General features: G+C 39.5%; 1 protein-coding gene across 1 annotated transcript in view; it reads left to right on the top strand.

Moving 5' to 3' along the window:
- Window positions 1–574: 574 nt before the first annotated feature.
- Window positions 575–21,830, top strand: part of MIB1 (MIB E3 ubiquitin protein ligase 1) — an 80,878-nt gene continuing 59,622 nt past the window's right edge. Inside the window, exons 1-4 of the mRNA XM_059815731.1 lie at window positions 575–803; window positions 10,652–10,823; window positions 13,612–13,741; window positions 15,510–15,614. Of these exons, the coding sequence (XP_059671714.1) occupies window positions 575–803; window positions 10,652–10,823; window positions 13,612–13,741; window positions 15,510–15,614 (636 nt within the window). The remainder of the gene's footprint in view (window positions 804–10,651; window positions 10,824–13,611; window positions 13,742–15,509; window positions 15,615–21,830) is intronic.

Raw genomic sequence — 21,830 nt, 5'->3', positions numbered from 1 at the left:
CTTCGGGCCCTGCCGCGCTGCGGCTGCGCAGAAGCGCTGAGATCGTGCGCGTGCGCATGCGCAGCGTGGGGAGGCGGGCGCTGACGGCAGCCGCTGGTCTCCCTGGTGCTGCCGCTTGTCGCGGCCGCAGTTCCCGGATGTAGCGGCGGGCACGGGGGGCCCGGCGGTGTCTTGCCGCTGTGGGGGGTGGGCGCCGCGGGGCGGGGGGAACCGCTGCGGCGCTGGGGATGGGTGCGTAGATAGATAGATAGATAGGTAGGAGGGAAGGAAGGAAGCAAGCAAGCAAGGAGAGGAATCGGGCGGAGACTCCCGCCCGTCGGCTCCCGCCGCCTCTGCCGCGTCCCCCGGCCCGTCGGAAGGGTCCCTCTCCCCTCCCTCCCCCGCTCACCGTCGCGTCAGGATTGCCCCTCTTCCTCCCTCCCCCCTCCCTCCCTCGCCGCACCGGCACCCGCGGCCCGTGCCCTCCCTCCCCGCGCCCGAGGCAGCCGTCCCCATCGGGGTCCCCCTTCGCCGCCTGCGGGCTGCGCGCCCCCTCCTGCCGCCCTGGGGCCCGGGCCCGCGGGGCGTCGCCGGGATGAGCAGCTCGCGGAACAACCGGGTGATGGTGGAAGGAGTCGGGGCCCGCGTGGTCCGGGGCCCGGACTGGAAGTGGGGGAAGCAGGATGGCGGCGAGGGCCATGTGGGCACCGTCCGCAGCTTCGAGAGCCCTGAGGAGGTGGTCGTGGTGTGGGACAACGGCACCGCCGCCAACTACCGCTGCTCCGGGGCCTACGACCTCCGCATCCTCGACAGCGCGCCCACAGGTGAGCGGCGGCTGGCGGGGGTGCGGGGGACAGCAGCCGAGGGGTGCCCACGGGTCGGGGTCGGGCCCCGTTGCTGGGGGCGCATTGTCCCCCTCCTTTCCCTTTTCGGGGTGCACCTTTTCTTCTCGTTTGTGTGGGGGGAAAGTCAGCTAGCCTCCCCCCTCCCTTCGCATGGCTGGGCGTGGGTGTCTATGTGTGCGTGCGTGCATGTGTGTATGTATACGCTAACTTAGAATAAATATATAGTATGTGGCCGTGGGGATAGGAGAAGTTGTCCTGGCACTTTTAAATTGGAGTAGAAAAAGTAAAAGTGATCTGCCATAGAGAGCAGGCTCCCGGTATGCTGGGGCGGGGGTGGCAGTGGAGGGAGGGAACCGAGAGGATGGTACCTCAAGGTTTTGTTTTGTTTTGATCCCCGCCCCACCCCCCCGCCCTCTTGAATTTATATTTCAGAGCCGTTTTGTAAAATGGTGACAGTCATTCTGAGTCAAGTATAGGGAGCATTGCAGAAAAGAGGTGTAGCACCTTTTTGCTAAAGATGACATTAAGTAGTTGAAATATTGTTTTGTCTTATAATCGGCACGTTGCCTTTTATCTGTATTGCCAGACCTGCTGTAAAGTAGTGAAGGTACTGGAAAAAAATGCCTTCATTCTTTTAATTACTTGACTGCTTGATATTTATTCTTTAAATTCAGTTTGGACAATGGATTTACATCTGCACCGACATTAGGCGGCAGTGTTAGTGTTGCAAACACTGCAGGGAAATGTTTATTTTAGCACCTGTTTTTACAGTGAAAACTCACAAAGAAAAATATATTGTTCAGTTTCATCAGAAATATAGTGAGGTGATCTTGGTCCAGGCAGGATTGCCTCAATAGATGTTATTAAAATGAGCTGAAAATCTTTTTGAAATGGACCTTGGAACAAGAAGTTGAGTTGTTTTTCAAGTTGTTAGTCCTTGTCTTGCAGATGTTTATGCTTTGAAACTTTACCTGCATTTGATGTCCTGTAGAAACCAGTGGGACGACTACTGCTTAAAACTGAAGTGTATGCATAAATGTTGAGTATGAGCCTTGAATGCTCATTATTCTAGCTCTGCTTGATGTATTTGCAAGCTGACAGTATCCTGTTAACTGCACCTGGAAGCCTAGGCTTAATACTCAGTTTAAAGGCCCTGGTATGTTTTTTTCCTTTTTCTTTTTTTTTTTTTTTTTTTGCTTTGTTCCTTCTAACTTTCAATTATGTTTATACTTTTGTATTAGAATTTTAATTTCTGCTTCAAGTAGGACTATGTATATTGGTATGGGAAAAACTCACAGACATTGCTGTTTTCAGGCTTTGCAAAATGATATTTCTCTTCCTGAGGTTTTTGGCCAATGCATGCATCATCCTCACGGAATTGTTGCATGGAACCACCCAGGGTTGCTTTTTGCTAGAGGGAGTTACTTTTCAGGTCATGATTCCCTGGAGATAGGAAGAGTAAAAGTTTGTAAAGTAGTAGCAGCAAAAGGGCAAAGTTAATGGAGTTAGGATGCTGTTAATTTCGACTGAAATCCTGCTTTTACTACTGATTCACTTTGTAGTCTTGGGCAAATCACTTACCTTCTTCAGTTTTCCACCTTTTTGTAATTACTTCTTTTTCTTCATGGTAGTGACTAGCCATTGTTTAGAATAAGGGACTCTGATTTTGGATTATAGTTTGATACTACGTTAGGGACATTTAGATAATTTTGATATAAATAGTTACAGGAAAAGTGGGATTAGGTGACAGGAATTTCTGACTGTAGTATTAATAATGATGCTGTTGAGCAAGGAAATGCTATAAAATATGGGGTGGTTTTTGGTTTGATGATACTTAGCACAGTGTTAAATCACGGCTTTTATAGTTTAAAATGAAAAAAAATTCTCTGGTTCATAAATTTACAGTCACAATGTGATTGTAAGTTTATAGTGAGAATAAGTATAAAAATACAGCACTAGAAAGCAAAATTAAATTGTTTATTGCTGGGAGTTCTTTTTATTAGGTATGCAAAACCAGACTTGATTATAAGTTCTTAAAAGGAATGCTTCCAGCCAGAGTTGCTGCTTTGATGAGTTTGAGGCCTGTGCAGCCAGAAACAGTAGTGATGCATCAGGAACCCATTGTGCTATGGAAGTAATGTTTGAAGCTCATTCTATTAAAAAAAAAACAAAACAACAACCAAACTTAAGTAACCAAACTTAAGTTTGGTACATGTATGTGCTTATATATGTATACGCCTTTCCTTTGATGCCAGAACAATGTTTCATAGACTTAATGATGTACTGTTCTTGTATTTTAATGGTTGTAGGCTATTACCAGCATTGCAAGGCTATGTTAACTTTTTATAAAACTTAAATAGCCTTAGTACTAAGATTTTAGGACGTTCTTCTTAAATGATCGATGAGTTTTTAATCTTAATGTGAAGTATCTATTTTGTAAGCTATTTGCTCCAGATGTAGTTATCTGGGTAATGAATGATTTGTGATATGAAGTTTTGTTTTGAAGTTAGGTCTACCAAGCTAGCTGTATTAGCTGCTCATTGGTGATCACATTTACATTGGCCAGCATGTCTTTATGCAAGACAGCACAACTGAGAGGGATTAGTAAACTAAGGATCTGAAAAGAAAAATAATTCAGTTAGAAGAAAGGAAACTTCAGTTAGCTCCTGTGTAGTGGACTCCTAAATGGAGTAAGTGGTGAGGTGCGATACATTGGCAGTGCAGTGTGGTTGCCTGATTACTTGCAAATAAATCCTGGTGTTTCTGTAAAGTAGCCTTTTGCCAGAATCTAGGCACCTTGAGAGTCCCCTTTTTCTGGTAGTGTTGTGGAAAAGAAACAGAAAGGAGTAGTTTTCTGAGTTGCTGAACAGAAGCAGAAAGTATATAAACCCAGGCTTTATATTTAGAAGGGAAGGCAGCATTTTGCCAAAGGTAAAGGCTGTACGGTAGCATGTTTGTAGAGAGCATTCCTGACTATGGTCACATAATACTCATGATCATTACACAAACTTTTTGTGTTTATTCTCTTTCTGAAGATTTGCTTTCTACAAAGCTTAGGCAAAAATTCGTTTGTCATCCGTTTCCTGTTTTATATGGTTGGTTCAAAGTAACAATGTCATTTTCCTGCTTAAAATATTTACCCAATTGTGTTTGAATAAGGGGAGGTGGCAGAGGGACTGGGGCCAGGAAATGGAATCTTGACGTGGAATTATCCTGCAGCTAGAGTGAGCATCTGTGCAGCGTGGAAAGCTCTATGCACTGTATTCTGCTAATATTGAAAACTTAGCTGTTATCTGTTGAAGGTCTGAGTGGCTTTCTGTACTTGTATTAATAGTTTTCTGTAACCCGAAGAGTTGCATAAATCATCATGAAGTCATACATGTCAGAACATTTTAAAAGGTAGACCACCTTGGATGATTTATCCTACATATTTGTTAATTCTCGCTTTTAGCACATCAAGTGTAATTTGAAGCAAATTGCCTTAGTCAAGATTTTTTTCGTGGCTATTTGTAAATACTTACAGAGCCCCTCACAAATAATAAAATCTAATAGCTTCATGAGCAGTGGTACTTGGGAAGCCTGCTTTTTTTTTTTTATGAACATATCCTTTGTTCTTCCTGCCCTTCCCCCATGTCTCCTACACAATAATCCTCTCCCTCCTCATGTATCTTGTGATACCCTTACCAGATAGGACACATGCTTTGGCAAGTCTGGCACCTCTTGTATATAATAATTAGTCAGCTGGCGGCTGCCAAACAGGGTATTTAATAGGTGAGTTATGTTTGTGGGGACACTGATTTGAGTTTTCACACAATCTGTTGGAATCTGGTTAATATCTAAGAATTCTTTGTTTTCAGTTTGCCTGGAGTCTGTCCATAGTGTAAAAATTATCTGGAGTGGAAGAATGGGAAGAACAAAACATTGCTATTGCTTTTTAAATGTAAAAAGTTTTCTAAGTAGTTTAGGGTATCCCTTGCCTTATGGTAGTATTGTCATTATGATACAAAAGAATTTTTGCTTATTAGAGTTCTGTAGAGAATGAGTCCATTGGAAACCAGATTTTGTTGGTTCTGAGAAGTAACTGAAATCACTACTGACTTCTGCTGTGCTTAACAGTGAGTGGTATGGATCCCCCTTGTACATCTTACTTTACTGTTAAAATGTTCTTTTATTGGACAGCTGTATATTGCCACCAAATTATCTTTAGTATAAAAGAGATGTTTGTAAGAAATTCAGATAGCAATTTGAGCAACACTGCTTCCATTTCCTTTCACAGCTTTAAGAGTGAGCATGGGTTTTAAAAACTTGTAGGCAAAGACTGTAAAATTGATGTATAATGAGTGGTGACAGAGGAATGGTGGGCTAGGTAATCCAGGGAAGATGTGGGAATAGATGACAAAAGTGAAAATAACCGTGGCAGGGACATAAAGGTAGGAAACTAATATGAAATGCAAATAGTAAAAACATTAATGACAACTGGAGATCAGGAATACTGGATTTTATGGTGTACTGAGGTTGGACGGACATTAGGAAATGGCAGCTATTTAAATGTAATTAGGCGTAGTGAAAGTACCCTTTTTATACCTGGTTTCTTTTGTTTTCTCAGTGCAGTATGGAACATGATACAAATCCTGTTTCATTTTGAAATAGCCTGCTCCTAAGAAATTTTTAAGAATATTTAGAGGTTTAGCTTTTGTGTTATCTCATTTTAGAGAGCTAAAGTGCTCTTCTGGTTCACAGCTCGCCAGCTGCAGGGTTGATGTTTGAATTCTGAAGTTTTTATGGCACCTTAATGTATTCCAGTAGTTTAATTAAGACATTCTTTCCTAATATAAACTTTGTAAAGTTTGTTTTTCTCAACCTTTCTTAAACAGCCTTCCTTTCAAAGAGTGGAGGTGGTTTATGTGACAGATACAGGTTGCATTTGGGTCAGGATTTCAGTTTGGCTTCAGAGCCTACACTTGACCCAGTCTTCTGGTTGTTCTTGTGCTTCGGTTTACATCATGGGTGGTTTTGGAGCACACAAACTGGTTTGCTTTTTGGTGAAAGTAAATTGAATGATATGATCTCAATGCTGATGAGCATTCAGTCTACTGGGCTAGAGCAGAGCTAGTCTGAAACATTAGAAATAATGTCTCCTTCCCTCCCCCCAATTGTGTGTAGTGCCAACATCAGGTCTTCAGTACTGAATTTTGGTGAGTAGATGGTGCTGAGGAGATGGAGACCATGGTGATGCAGGTTGTCCCCTTGCAGTCCATGGAGGGCCACAGTGGAGCTGGTATCCACACTGCAGCCCGTGGGGGACCACATGCTGGAGCAGGTGGACATGCCCTGAAGGAAGCTGCAGCCCATGGAGAGCCCACGCTTTATCAGTGTTTTCCTGAAGGACTGCAGCCCGTGGAGAGGACCCTTGCTGGGGCAGGGGAAAAGTGTGAGGAGCTATTATGGACTGACCATAACCTCCACTCCCCGTCTTCACCAAAATTTCTTCACTCAAAGGGTTGTCAGGCATTGGAACAGGCTGCTCAGGGAAGTGGTTGAGTCACCGTCCCTGGAGGTATTTGAAAGACATGTAGATGTGGTGCTTAGGGACATGATTTAGTGGTGGACTTGGCAGTGTTAGGTTTATGGTTGGACGATGATCTTAAGGGTCTTTTCCAACCTAAATGATTCTGTGATTCTGTCTCCCCTGGGGAGAAGCAGGGAGATAGAGGAGTTGGGAATGAAGGAGTGAAGCTGAGTCTGGGAAGAAGGGGGAGTGTAGGGAGAAGGTGTTTTAGTTTTTCTTTCTCACCATTCTCTTTTTTTTTTTTTAATTGGCTATAATTTTAATTTTCCCCAAGTCAAGCCTGCTTTGCCTGTGATGGTAATTGGTAAGTGATCTCACTTCTACCTTGACCTACAAGCTTTTAAATTTTTTCACCCCCTGTCCTGTTGAGGAGGGAGAGTGAGAGAGCAGCTGGGTGGGTGTCTAGCAGCCAGCCAAGGTCAACCCACCACACTTCTGTACCTATAATATCTACTTTTAAAAAAAAAAGTTACTCTTTCAACCTTCTTTAAAACATACTATTGATTTAAATAGTTCAGTTTGTTTCTATTATGAACATGAGTAAGAGTTCAGCTATGACATTTTGTGATCCAGTAGTAGCACCTTGTTTTACCATCTCTTTTTAGCAGATGAAGTTAAAATTGTTTCTTAGTCCACTGTCACCAGAGGCATACAAATCTACTTCTCCTTCCAGATCTCTAGTGCAGTGGTTAAAATATTCTGTAACAGGATTACTTGCCTGCTCCTGCCCTGTAACGCTTTGTTTGTCGTGCCAGCAGTGTTGTGCAGCACCACAAAGAATGGAATTGGGAAACCAATCCAGCTGAATATTTTTCCTCCTGGCTGTTTTCCAGACAGGTATGTTTCTTGATCCAGTTTACAGCTCAGCTCTGCAAAAAACTTTTGGTGGTATAATGGAAAGAATGGAGCAGCATGGTCAGGTGAGGCACGCATTGAAGTGGGTGTTGCTGCTGGAATCATGTGTCAGGGAATGGATGAAGAAAGGCTTTATCTATCGGGGTGGTGTTAGGGATCTGTGAGATAGATGTGACTCTCTTGATCAGAGACTCCAAATACAGACATGCACTGTTCTCTTTTAAGTCCCAGACACTATAGTCAGTAAAATGACTTTCAAGTCAAACTCGTTGTGTATTTTTTTTCGTAAGGAAGTTTTTCTGAGTTTTGCCTCACTGGCTAGAATGTTTAGTTTTTATTTAAGTTTACTGTGAGATGACCTAGTTCTGTATTACGTGATTCCTGATTATGCCTCTCTTTTGCCCTCTTCCCTGTTGCTTGGACAAATTGAAGGATCCTGAAGCACCCAATTCTTTGGTCCTTTTACTTCCAGAATAAATATGATCCTCGGCAAACTATCTTCCCTGAAGTTCAGCAACAGTTAAAAAAATTCCGAAGATGTGTAACTTCTCTGTTTCTATGTGAAATACTAATTTAGCAATCAATTTTAAAAAAATCCAACAAATACTACTCCTCAATCCCAAGCGTCGTAACTAGTTAGACTTCTTAAGCAAGGCAACAAAACAGTAACAGGTTATCCAAGTCCTTGTAGCGCACCTGCTGTTGAAGACTACCAAAAAAGTAGTAAAAGGGTTCAATACAATTTATAGCAGTGAGGCAGCCACCTTGAGATCATATCTTATGTTATCTTTGAGTGTTACAGATAATCAGCAGATGCCAGACATCAAAGTCTCAGTGTACATAACAAGAAAGATAGCTTTCTCCTTGATGTTAACCCTCCACGTTGGGAGCAAGATCATTGATGGAGTTGTGTGGGGGAAGAAAATGTTTGGGTGATTTCCAAGTTCTTGTTTTGTAGAAGAACAGCATTTTTCATTGTTATTATCAGGCAGCAAAATACTTTTTAAATAGAGAAGGTTAGTTAAAAAGAATGATTATGGTATACGAGGTGTGTTGTCTGGCAGTTGGAGTTGGCAAATAATGTTACGGGTTATAGGACTTGTCTGTGCCAGACCTTCAAAATTTCAGCACGGACTTTGTGGTCAAGGTATGGATGCCGCCTTAGTCATGAACTGCTCCAGGAATTACAGTGATCATTTAGTATAATGTCAGCAGTTTCAGGGTTTTTGTTGTCACTGAAGGCTATATTTGACTCTCCTGAAGAGGTGCTCAGATCTCTGTGGTGCGATGTGTAGTCTTTGCTCCAAATGTGTTGCCTTTTCCAGCCTTAACAAATATTTATTCCAATGTTCATGCATGAGGAAAATTTTTAATTATGAGGCCAGAAATATTCCTAAATACGTTTATAATCAAGATTGGAGGAGGATGGAGTGAGAAGCCTTCTTGGTTACGAGAAATGATACCGGGGATGATTTTGCTGGCATTCAGAGCCACTTTGATAGGCTGGCGAAATGGGCCAACAGGAACCTCATGTAAGTCAACAAAGGGAAAGGCTTAATCCTGCCACCTGAGGAGGAGTAACCCCTGCACCAGTACAAGCTGGGGACAGCTGCCTGGAAAGCAGCTTTGCAGGAAATGACCTGGGGGTCTCAGTGGACATGAGCCTGCAATGTGCCCTTGTGGCAACGAAGGCCAGTGGTATCCTGGGCTGCATTAGGAGGAATGTTGCCAGCAGCTCAGTACTAGTGAGGCCATGCCCGGAGTACTGGGTCTAGTTCTGGGCTTGCCAGTGCGAGAGAGACATGGGCATACTGGGTGTGTCAAGCGAAGGGCTGCAAATGTGTTTTAAGGAATCTTAAGGCATCTGGTATGAGGGGAGGCTGAGGGGTCTGATGGTGTTTAGCCTGGAGAAGAGAAGGGTCAGGGGCATCTTAAGAGTGTATATAAATACCTGATGGAGGTTGTAAAGAGGATGGAGCCAGGCTCTTTTCAGTGGTGTTAGCTGACAGGACAAGAGGCAATGGGCACGGATTGAAATACAGGAATTTCCGCTTAAGCATAAGAAGAAACATTTTTGGTATAGGGATGATTGATCACTGGAACAGGCTGGCCGGAGGTTGTGGATTCTGTGTTCTTGGAGGTGCTCAAAACCTGAGTGGGTATGTTCCTGGGCAGCCAGCTCTAGTTTACCCTGCTTTGAGCAGTGGTGGTTGGAGCAGCCAATCTCCAGAGGCTACTTCCAGCCTCAGCTATTATATGATTCTGTGAAATGATCAGACAAGAAGGCATTTCCTTCAGTTTTGCCTCTCCAATTGTTGATTTTTCTTCACTGCAGGCGGCTCAGCTGTTGGACACAAGTGACTAATAGGTTTATAGTGAATTTGGCACTCATTTCCAAAGGCATCCCTTCTGGAGGGGACAAAACCCATTCTTTTTCCTCACTAATTTCAGAGTGATCTGTTCTTTTGGCTGTTTTTTTAAGGGTGAGTGACTGGGAAAATTCTGTGTTACTCCAACCTTTTTATCTTGTGCTACAGACTGAATGCCAGTGCTTCTCTCTTCTATTGCTCAATTTTTTCCAAACAGCAGCAGAACTTGATTTTTTTTTTTTTTTGTTAAATAAACTTGTGGCTGTTCACTGTGTTCAGAATGCATGGATGGAAACTGTCTGTGACTGATCACTTTCACCCTGCTGTAGCTTGGCAAAGCTGTAGGAGTAAGTAGTCTTGAGAACTCAGTTTTTGTGGAAGGCTGGGCAGAGCACATGCTGGTGGGTTACATCTGGTCTGTTTGTGGCACATTCTTTTTGAAAAAACCCAACATATAAAGCAGTAAATCACTTAAAAAAATGGTAACAGATTTTCAGGAAGCTAATGGCATCTATCCAAGAGAGCTTAATTTTTTCCTATATAAAAAAGAGTAGAGATAAGCACTTACACATTTTGTACAGTGGAAAAGGTAAGTCAAAACCAATGATTTTCAAACTGTCAACGCACAGTTGAACACAGTAGCCTTTGGTATGAGGTGTGTTGATAGTCTTAATGCAGAGATAAAATTCTAGATTGCCTGTATATTTTGATATATGTATTTCTGACCCTTTAACTTGTAGATAAAGGGCTTCTCATTTTCTTTCTCTGATTTGTATAGATGGAAAAAACAAAACATAGCTTTCTCAGCTTTTTGAGCTGAACGTTTCAGGAACAGACTGACAACTGGAGATATGAGGCAAAGTCCGTTATCTTTTCCCCTCTGTCATATAGGCTGATAGGGTATCACTAGCAGCCTTTCTTTATTGTTAACTTTTTAGTATGTGGTTTCAAATTATAATGGTGCACCACAGAAATCTGTGTAGTGATGTAGTGAAGTTGTTAGTCTTTTTTTTTTCTTCTTTTTCTCTCCACAGGTATCAAGCACGATGGGACTATGTGTGATACTTGTCGACAGCAACCCATCATTGGCATCCGATGGAAGTGTGCTGAATGCACAAATTATGACTTGTGCACAGTTTGTTATCACGGGGACAAACATCACTTGAGGCATCGTTTTTACAGAATTACCACACCAGGAAGTGAAAGGTAAAATGTAATTTTTTCCCCATGAAATTAAGTAGGAACAGGTAATTGTGGTGTTAACTTTTAAAATGCAGATTTGGTTACCGAAACTTGGATTACGTAAGATAGTGGCTTGAGGTGTAGAGTCTGTTACTGGTTCTGTCTCTTTGTGAGGGAGGGTAGCTAGGACAGATCTTTGGAGCTTGGAAACATGGAAATTTTAGAAAGAATAGAGTAGAGAAAAAACTTAGGATATGATTATTCAGTTTCTTTTAACCTCACTGCAGTCTTTCTAGTTCTTGTGTTATCATATAGCAGCTTTAAAACAAAGGCAATTACCTTTATACAATGCATAATCACAAAATGATTTGTCAATGATTCCCTGAAGGTGAAAGTTTAATTAGGTTCAAAAATGGTGTAGACAGATCGAGGGAAAATATCCTCCTTGTGGGCTGTGAGAAACAGAATGATCTGGAGACAAAACCTTTGACTTGAACTGCTTAAACTGCTCACTTACAGAAAGCAGAGAAAAGATGCTGTGAAGGGCTGTTCTACCCTTGCCTTGGTTTTCACGTTCTTTCATTAATCATCTATTATAGTCTCCCAGCAAAGAACTCTGAACAAAATTGGCATTTAGTGTGTTCTTGCACAGCTGTTCTTGTGTTCTTGATTTTAAATAACTTGCCTAAATCCAAAGCCTCTCCCTGTCATGATTTACCTACTGGTTAAGTGAGAACAGTGATATTTGCGTGTTACTAAATACTTGGAGAGCTACGGTAAAGCATTGTGTAAAGGCTACATGGGGTGGTATCAGCTCTGTGATAACTCTCCAGAATGTTCTTTCATTAAATCATTGGAAGCTTTTTTTGTGAGCTATGATTCTCAGTTAAATGTGACGTGTGTAAGACAACATATATTTCCTCTTCTTGGAGAAATAAAGTTTACAAGTATGTTGTAATTCAGTGATGTGCTTTTATCAGTGCTTTTACAGTTAAGGGAAGTGGTCGGAGCACACAAACTGAGTTCTCATACCGTGTCTTGTAGGGACTGTTTATTTTTTCGAACGTTTGCCTTGAAGTTTAACTATGGCTCAAATGCCCAGGTCAGCAGCTTAATCAAAAAGTAACTTATAGTTTTTTGAGATTCATACCATCAGAGCTAGGTACCAAATAGATATCATAAGCTTAGTGTCTCAATTATAATGTTCTAATGCAGAACAAGACTTAGAAGTTGAATCCAAGAGTAAAAAGTGCTGGCTTAGCATAATTAATAGAGAATAGGCAACAAAATACAAATCTGGTTTTCTATTTATTTCTTTATTAAAAATCTTGTTGCTTTTGAGAATGCTTGCCAGACTTTTTTCATGGGGGTTTTGGTGGTTTTTTTTTTAGCTGAAGTTTCCTGTGTAGTTTTAAGTGGTCTGTTCGGGTTTATAAAGCATAATTTTTAGTTTTGGAGATAGATTGTATGCAATGTATAGAATTGCAGGAAATCTTTTGCATCTTGTCACTTTCTACCTGTCTTTGTTTACTCCCATTGAGCTCTGTTTTGCAACTCTTATCTAGAAGGCAGCTTCATCTGCCAAGGATCTGTTGCCATTGGATCAAGCTTAGCTGAGAAAAAATTGATTAAAGTTAACTGTTTGAGGGAGGAGAAAAGGGCAAAGCAGTGCTATTGAGTTTGAGGGATATCTCATAGGATAAATGGCAAGAGGCATCTAAGGACATTTGGGTGAAGGAAAGCATAAGCTCTACTTATTTTATTCTTGAGTCTGGGATATCATATGGGCAGCATACCAAAGTAATTTATGCTGTTTTTTGTCTCAGTTTTGTAGGTGTTGAGATCTTCCTAAAATGCTGCTATAAACAGCATATCTTTGTGTTTCTATCACTCTTTTATATTACTTAGGTAAAAATTTTCATGTGCTCGTTACATTAACAGTTTAACTTTTTCCTTGTCTGCCATCTGCTGGATGTTAAAAGTTTAGCAGAAGAGTTATACACTTCCTGAAGAGGTCAGGAAACATGCAGAATTTCAGTTGAAAAATATTTTTGTCTGGCAACATTTTCCTGGCATGAAGTAAGAAATCTGGTTGTGTGCAAATTGGTGGCTTTTGAGATGACTGAAAAGGCAGGAAAATGTTTATCTCTTTGTTTCTATTTGTAAGTTAAATACTCATGAACTCTTCTGTTCGGGCTTATCTACTTCAGTTCTGTTGAAGTCAAAGCGAAAGAAGAGGTTTGCTTTAGAAAAATAACATATTATGACTGAAAAAATGGATGCTGATATATTGAATTAAATTTGCCAAGTTATGCTGTGAGAAGTATGTAGAAAATAAACTGAAACATGGAGGGGAAAGAGATGTAGCTCTTAATGGCATAATACTGAATAAAAATGGCAGGGCAATTGCAGGACAGTAATATTGGCCTAGGGTGCATCTAAGAGAAGCAGAAATGTGTTATTTATGACTCTGTATGTTTCTTTAATGATTTTAATAATATGAGTACAGATCTATATGTAAGTGGTTGCAAGATTATTGCTGGTAGTAGGAAGTTTGGAGAAGACATTATCATTAGAATTAAAAACTAATTATAAACATACAATAAATCAGATTTAGAAAGATCATGTTTTTTTTATCTTGTGGGCTGCTGTTTGACTTTGGAATTGAATGGATGCAATTCATGCACAGAAATTTGCATTTGTGGGATTATTTTTGTTTCAAGATGCTCTCCTTCCTCCCCATCCCCAAAGATTCATTTTGGACTTTCTTTATTATCTTGACATTTGTGGGTTCTTCTTTCAATAACTTCAGGGTATTATTGGAGTCTCGCCGTAAATCAAAGAAAATTACAGCAAGAGGAATCTTTGCAGGTGCCAGGGTGGTGCGAGGAGTTGACTGGCAATGGGAAGATCAAGATGGTGGCAATGGCCGTAGAGGAAAGGTAGGTAAAAATAAAACTGGTTTAAATAAGAAGATGCATTTCTGCATGCTCATGTAATGGCCTCAGTGGCCTTTCTAGTTGTAGAGTAAGAATATAATCATAAAAGTTTTTATTTTAATATGCCGAACATTAATCTTATTCTGTAATGCTGAAACATTTGGAAAGACAAAGGGATGTATACTATAACCAGTTTTTTGAAATTTTTAAAACTACTAAATTTTTGTCTTGTTCTGTTTAAGACTGGCTTGTAACAAAATTAAGATCTTGGGCATATTTCAGCATTACTAGAGAGCTGGTATAAAAACAGAGCTCTCAAGAATAGCACTTTCTGCTCATCACTGCGTTCTGTAGTCTTAATGCTTTTGGGTCAGCACATTTATGTATCTCTCGCTCTTGGTTTTCAGTGCTTACACCCTGGATTTTTGTTTTTCATGTAATAATTATAGGGACTTTTCCAGTTTAAAATTAAAAGCTTTGCAAGTGTTGGATGTGGATGTTATATTACTGGATTAAGATATTATATGAGTGGTTTTGATTTGTTGTATAATAAAAATACTTGGATTTATTGAAAATTGCATGGAATGATATGTGGCTAATCATAACCCTTGTAATTTTCTGTTTACAACTTACATTTACCTTGAGAACTAATGAAGGTTTGTTGTAAGTATGAACATACAGTACGGAGTGTACAATATACTATGACTTTTATCACAAAAAATGAGATGTTCTAGAAGGAGAATTGGATGCCCTTATATCTTGGTGAACACGTGGGTTTTGTTGCATTTATTTTTGGTACACTTACGCGGCATTTAAAAGAAAGTTAAAAGTTCCTGAATAAGATATTTAGCCTATTTTATATCCTAGACAGTTACAGAAGCTTTAGGACTTCTGGGGATTTCATTTTAGATTTTATTGAGAGGAAATAATGAATTTGAATCTCTTCAAAGCAAGGGATGTTCAGATGCAGCTTTTTTCATCTTGATTTACTTCTTGCTGTGAATTTGGGAAGATATTTTGAAATCTCTGAAACTCTGCAAAATAAGAGTCTTATCCTGCATTGTCTGCTTTACGTACTACACTTGGATTAATGGGATTATTTGCAAGCTGAAGATATGTATAAATGCATATAAATGTTTTTAATGAGGGAAAGCAGATGGTAGGTAGAAACAACTTTTAAATAAATACAAAAAAGAATGAGGCAAATTCTGGAAATAAATTTTTTTGAATAATGGAAGTGTTTTCAGAATTTGCGCATGGCCTCATGATTTCAGAAATGTCAGGGAAAGTCTTTTTCACTCTCCTTCTTTTGTACTGTTGTTAAACAGATTGGCTCTGGAAATAAAACTTTGTCTCCTAACATAGTGGAGTGCCACCAGGCTAATGCAGATTAAACCAGAGAAACTGAAGCAATTAAAATAGTTTTCATCCTGTTTTTCTTAGTTAGATCCTGCTTCTAGTAAGAACATGTCAAAAGCATCATAAAATGAATTTTTAGAGATCAAATTTTGTTCTCTACTTACATAGTTAGATTACCTACCAAATATACAAAAGAAAAATAGCCCTACAAAGTATATATTCAGGCTGCCATCTTAAGACAGCTAGGGAACACTTGTATCAAACAGAAAACAGTTTCAGAATAAATTTTATTACATACAGTAAAACTGCTGTATCCTGAATTATTCCGAAGAGATGAATAAGGTTTTAAGTTCAAATTGTGCTTCTAAGTCTTTGTTCTAGAAACAATTTTCTTATTTTTAAAACTGAATAGGTAACTGAAATCCAAGATTGGAGTGCATCGAGTCCACATAGTGCGGCATATGTTCTTTGGGACAATGGTGCTAAAAACCTTTACAGAGTTGGCTTTGAAGGCATGGTAAGTATAAAAGAACACAAAGGGTAAAATGCACGGTGGGGGAAGGGTAGTAAGAATAACTTGTTGTGCTTTATTATCCTGCTTTTGTAATACCCTTTGTCAGTTTGCATGCTATTAGTCAGGTTATTGTGAATACAGCTGTATGGATTATGCATATGTATTAGGAAGAAAGTCTGATCTGGGAATTTATAAAACATGTGAATAACTTAAAGTTAAGGGCTGGCTTCTGCCAGAGTATAGTAAATATTTACATCACATCCATGATTATCTTACTGTGCTACTATTGCACTTAAATTAAAATTCAGAAAAGAAAAAGAAGCTTCATCATGAGCTTTTTAAAGACCCTATTTCTTTAACTCCTGAATTTTTCAGTTCACTTCAAATTTTGGTGTGATTACTGCAAGATTTGCAGTTTTTAAATTACTGGCAACACTCAGAATCCTCTTGAGCATTTTTTTTGTCAATGGAAAGGTGTTGAATTAAGTTACAACCTTAATTTGCTTTAGCACTAAATTTTTCTTTTTCACTTCCTAGCTTCTACAGCTACTTTGACAGCTTTAGAGAGAAGATGGGTCAGATTCTAGCCTAAATGCCTTCTGTTGCTGGGTTTTCTTATCCTAATGTGGGTCAGGGAAAGGTTACTTTGATTATCAGCTGCTTATAACATCTTAATTAGCATTTTCTTTGCATGATTTCTGTTTGATACTGCAGAGGAAAACCATGTTAACTTAACATTGAAGTGTCATCTTGTCAGATGTGTATCAGTAAAATGTTAAACAATGGCTAGTCTACTTTTTTTGAAAGTAAAATATTTTGCCTTATAGCCTTACTTGAAATAAAGTTTATTTTTATAATTAAAAATGAACACTAAATACCACTTTTGCAGTAAATTCATATTTTAGTGTCAGGTTTAAAAAGAGTAAACATCTTTAGTGCAGGTCAGCTTTTCTAATGCATGAAGAAGGATAAAATGTTAAGTTAGTATTGAATTATGTCCTTCATGGTCCCCCCAGTTCTCAAGAAAATTCCTTATATACTGGCAAAAAGGAAAGAAAGTTATATGTAGTATTATTAAACCAATGGTTGGTATCTTCCCCCTTATATTTGATTGTGATGCATGGAGAAGGAGCAGAATTACAAAATTAGCATGAGTACAGATCAACTGATTTTTTTTGTTGCTATGTTAAAATTTGTGCACTGCATAGTAGGAGCACTGTGGAATCATTAAAGATTCCTTCTGGCCTTAGAAAAAATACATTTAAGATAAATATATTTATTATTTGTAAGGGAATAACTATTTCAGAACAGAATATAACTTATTATTTGTAAATCAACTATGTTCTGTTGCCAAACTATTGCCACATAAGGAAGTGTTAAATATTTCTAGAATACTTGATTAACTACTGCTACTGCAAATTTGAATGGATAAGGGTAACCCTTCCCACAAGATTTGCACAAATAGACATATTTAGTCAGTCATTTAATTAACAACAAAAAACTGTTGTATATGTAGTTTCACAAACATTTTGTGTATTTTATATATAGGATAATGTATAAATAATATACATACACATGTATAAAAAGGATCATTTGAGGCTTTATATGTAGTGCTTATCTGATTGTAATCCATTCTTACAATAATTTTATCTTTATCGGATACTTTTATCAAATGCAATTTTCACTTCAGACAGAATGGATTCTTGGATATCTGTGACAAATAGTCATTTTAATGTAAAGCTAGATTTTGTAACTGATTAATTGCCTGCTAAGTGTACAATTCATTGATTATTTACTACTATTTATATGCTGTTATGTAAAGCTGACTAATAGATTGTCAGAAAGTTCATGTAAAGTTGGGGCAAACTTGTCTTGGGGCTTAGAAATTGGATAAGAATGTCCAGAGAGTGTGGAATCAACAATACTTGCTGTGTGCCTATGTAAAAACCCCTGCTTGCAAGTGAGTAACACTTGACTCAGATGCAAATGGAGCTGATCAAAGAAACACAGCTTATTATTGCAAGTCAGGGTTGCTTGCTTGATAGCTGACAGGCTGCATCTGGTCCTCAAAATTAATCTATCTGGCCTGCCAGTTTTTCCTTGGGAGAGACGAGGACTGGCTGATGGGGCAGCAGGTGCTGGCTGAAAACTTGCAGTTATTTGTGGTCAGATCCTTAGAGTTTTTATTTGAGTTTGCTGTTGCTGTGTTTATATATGAAGTGGTTGAGAGGGGTGCATCTTGCCTTTCTTTTGTGAAGCCTAGCAATTTAAATCTGGGAGTTTCTGCTGCCACAGGCCACAAATTCCCAAACTGAAATCTGTTTTTATGATACTGTTAGGTTGAATGTTTGCTACATCCATAGTAGGAATAAAGTACTGTTGGCTAATATGGTTATTGATGCTGTTTGCATTTCATATCTATACATATTCAGATTCTAGAGCCAGCCCAATATGTTAACTGCATTACCTGTGTTAGAATTATGTGAACATAGCCTTTTGCAATAAAAAGATATGCTATGTGGAATTAGAGAGTTAATGAGAAGATTGTGATACAGCTTTTTGGATTTGTTTCTAGTTTTTATTTCTTCATATCACACAGATGAAGCTGTAAAGCTGGTAACTTCCATTGGTTTCGATAAGCATTATATTCTACTACTTACTAATAGAATGATTTTGCTATTAAAAAATGTAAGAAAAGAGTTCCATCAGCAGGAGTGCCCTAAATCAGTTTTAGGAACTAGTTGTGTGCTACCAAATTTATTTGCTCTTGCCTTTTTTTGCTGTGATTAACCTCCTCTTCTTGTTTTTCATTATGGAGGATCTTGCTTTCATCTGTGTAGCCTCTGAAAGAAGTAACTGTAGTTATCATCCATCGTTATCACAGTAATCTGTAAGTCGTCTGTGTACTTTTTGCCACGAATTCTGAATAGTTGAGTACATAAGGGAAATTGAGAAGATTCCTTGCCCTTGTGTTTTTGATGTTACTTTAAACTTTCTTACCCTGATTGATACCTAATGTCTGTTCATCTATGTTTATTTGGGTTACCCTTAAAGATAATCCTTGACATGACTCCAGAGGATTTTAAGAATGACTTATTAACACTTTTTTTTAAAATAAAAACAAGGTAAATGTCTTAGCATACTAGGCATTGCAGGTTGAGTGTTACAAAGTATATAGAAATATGCTTTCTGCTGCAGTTACAACTGTCAGATCTGTAAGGTTGAGTGTTACAAAGTATATAGAAATATGCTTTCTGCTGCAGTTACAACTGTCAGATCTGTAAGGTTGAGTGTTACAAAGTATATAGAAATATGCTTTCTGCTGCAGTTACAACTGTCAGATCTGTAATGTAAGTCAAATCTTCATCTCTCTAGTCCTTTATCTTGTCCCCAGTACATTCAAAATGAGGGGTTTAGGAAGGAGCAGCAAGAACTTCCATTATTCTGTTAGTTTAGTGTCCTTCTGTTGCTTCTAGGTGCTGATCAAAACTGATTTAAAACACAGAAACATGAGTTTTGGCCACCTTTACACGTGCAGCAGGTGTTTTTTATTACAGTACTCACAGTGTAGTCAAAGTTAGGTGGTTAGTTGTTTTGGAATCCAGAGAGAAAGAGGTATTTATGTATACCTTGTGCATTTATTTGCATTTGTCAGCAGACTTCGTTTTGCTTCTTGTTTATGTAGTCTTACTTCTCTACATTTCTGCTGTAGTCTCAACCAAGCCAAGTTTTTAATCTCTCTGTAACTGAGTTGCTTAGAAACATATTTCCGTTAGGCAGAAATGTACTTACTGATCCTTTTCCAATTTTGTTATTTACAGTATTAACCCCCAAGGAAGATTTTGAAATGAACCTCCTTAAAAAAAAAAAAAAATTAATTACACATGGAAAGTTTTTATGAGTGCCTATAATCAATAGACCGTAAGGTTATAAACTGTTCACTCAGGATTTGCCTGAGGTCTGATTTTTTTTTTTTTTTTCTGTAAGAAGCTGTTGCTATTGGTTTTATACCTCACACCTCTGTCATTTCAGTCACTTTCTCTACCATCTTCTACTTTTTCTTTTTATTGCTTTCTATTTTCTCGGCTTCTTGAAACTGAAAATTATTTGACTTCATTAAATTTGAAATGCAGCATTTCTTAGAAACCTTTAGCTAAAACTTACAGATTTTTCCAGTCCCTTGTTGTCTTAATCAGGTGACAAAGCAGCATGTGCTGGGCTTTCCCTGTTTGCCCTTTAAGGGCTTATTTCCTTGCCAAAAGTTGTTGTGAGGTTTAAAGACTTAAAATGACCTTTAAGGGGTGTATTCATTGCTACCTCAAACACCTGCAGCTGTGGCACCACTCCTGCTGGTGTATCTGTAAGATCAGTATTAATTTCTCTTCTGGTATTTGCTCCTGGTGTTTGATGCTGTTTCAGTGCATCTGGGTCAAACAGTCGTCTTTTTCTTAGCAGCACAACCAGCTTTCTTACCAAGTCTTTAGACTCCCCTCCCTGGTTTTGATGGATGGCATTCTATATTGATTGGAATAACTTAATGGTTATTCCAGTAGGCAGCTGCTCCTTCAGCATTGTTTTCCTCTTCAAGGTCAGGGATGATGGCACTTTTACACCACCTGCCAACACTGCTGACATTGCTGTAATGTACATTTTTTCATTCTCTGAAGTTTTTATGATGATGAAACTGCTGCTGGTTTTTTCAGTGGTATAATTGGATGGTTAAGTCAAAGTAAACTGTTACGTTTCCTGTATTTCCCATTTGGCTGAGCAAATCATGATCGTGATGTAATCCAGTCACATACAGCTGGTATGCAAAGAGTTTTTCAGCAAGTCCAAAGGCAGATGCTAGAAGACCGAAGTTCTCCATTGTAGGCTGTCGTGGTTTAAGCCCAGCTGGCAACTAAGCACCACACAGCTGCTCGCTCACTCCCCCAGGTGGGATGGGGGAGAGAATCGGAAGAGTAAAAGTGAGAAAACTCGTGGGTTGAGATAAAGACAGTTTAATAGGTAAAGCAAAAGCTGCACACGCAAGCAAAGCAAAACAAGGAATTCGTTCACCACTTCCCATCGGCAGGCAGGTGTTCAGCTATCTCCAGGAAAGCAGGGCTCCATCACGCGTAACGGTTACTTGGGAAGACAAACACCATTACTCCGAATGTCCCCCCCTTCCTCCTTCTTCCCCCAGCTTTATATGCTGAGCATGACGTCATATGGTCTGGAATATCCCTTTGGTCAGTTGGGGTCAGCTGTGCCGGCTGTGTCCCCTCCCAACTTCTTGTGCACCCCCAGCCTACTCACTGGTGGTGAGAAGCAGAAAAGGCCTTGACTCTGTGTAAGCACTGCTCAGCAGTAACTAAAACATCCCTGTGCTATCAACACTGCTTCCAGCACAAATCCAAAACACAGCCCCACACCAGCTGCCACGAAGAAAGTTAACTCTACCCCAGCCAAAACCAGCACAGTAGGCAAAACCCACTATTACCCACTGCTCCTGTGCATCAGCTGTTAATGCTGATCTGAAAGTCCTGCTGTGCCATGTTTTGTGCTTGCGCTGTTCCTTGAGTTGTCATTATAATGATTTCCTGCTTAACTGGGGCTTCCATCTCTTCTCTAACTACACACAAATTCCACAAAATCTATAGCTTGTTTTTCTGTTTCGTGAAAGAATCCTATTCAGGGTTCACTGAATGATTTCTCCATCAAGTTAGTGTATAAAAGCTTATGTTTTGTTTTCATCTCTGTACATTTGTCTCTACCACATATTTACACCCAGCGTCACAGTTGTTACTTCTTTTTTTTGCACACAGTGTCTCCGTGAGTCTAAAACTTGTGTTTTAACATCCCTTGTATTTTGGTACAGTCCCTTTTGCACTTGGACATCTTGATCTACTATTTCAATCCATTTACAAGATGCAGGGGGACTCATAAAACTTGTAAAAATCCTGGTGGGGTTCTCGGACGTGCGGTACAGCAGAGCGTCAGCAGTGATGCACTGGCAGTTTGGTGTGGCTAGGCGTCGGGTGTGTTTGTGCTCCATGTGCACTAGGGGGGCCTCTTGCCACGCAGTCCCCAGGGGAGGATGACCAGGAGCTTAACGCCACCCCTGATTCTTTACTTAAACTATTTGGGCAGAAGAAAGCTTGTTTTCCTTCTCTGATAAATATACTAGCTGAGTGCTAGAAGTAGAATTATAGTTGCTTCTTCAGCTTTCACGATACT

The sequence above is a fragment of the Gavia stellata genome, chromosome 3 (genome assembly GCF_030936135.1).
Source record: "Gavia stellata isolate bGavSte3 chromosome 3, bGavSte3.hap2, whole genome shotgun sequence".
NCBI lineage: Eukaryota > Metazoa > Chordata > Aves > Gaviiformes > Gaviidae > Gavia > Gavia stellata.
This window is presented reverse-complemented; position numbering and strand designations above follow the sequence as displayed.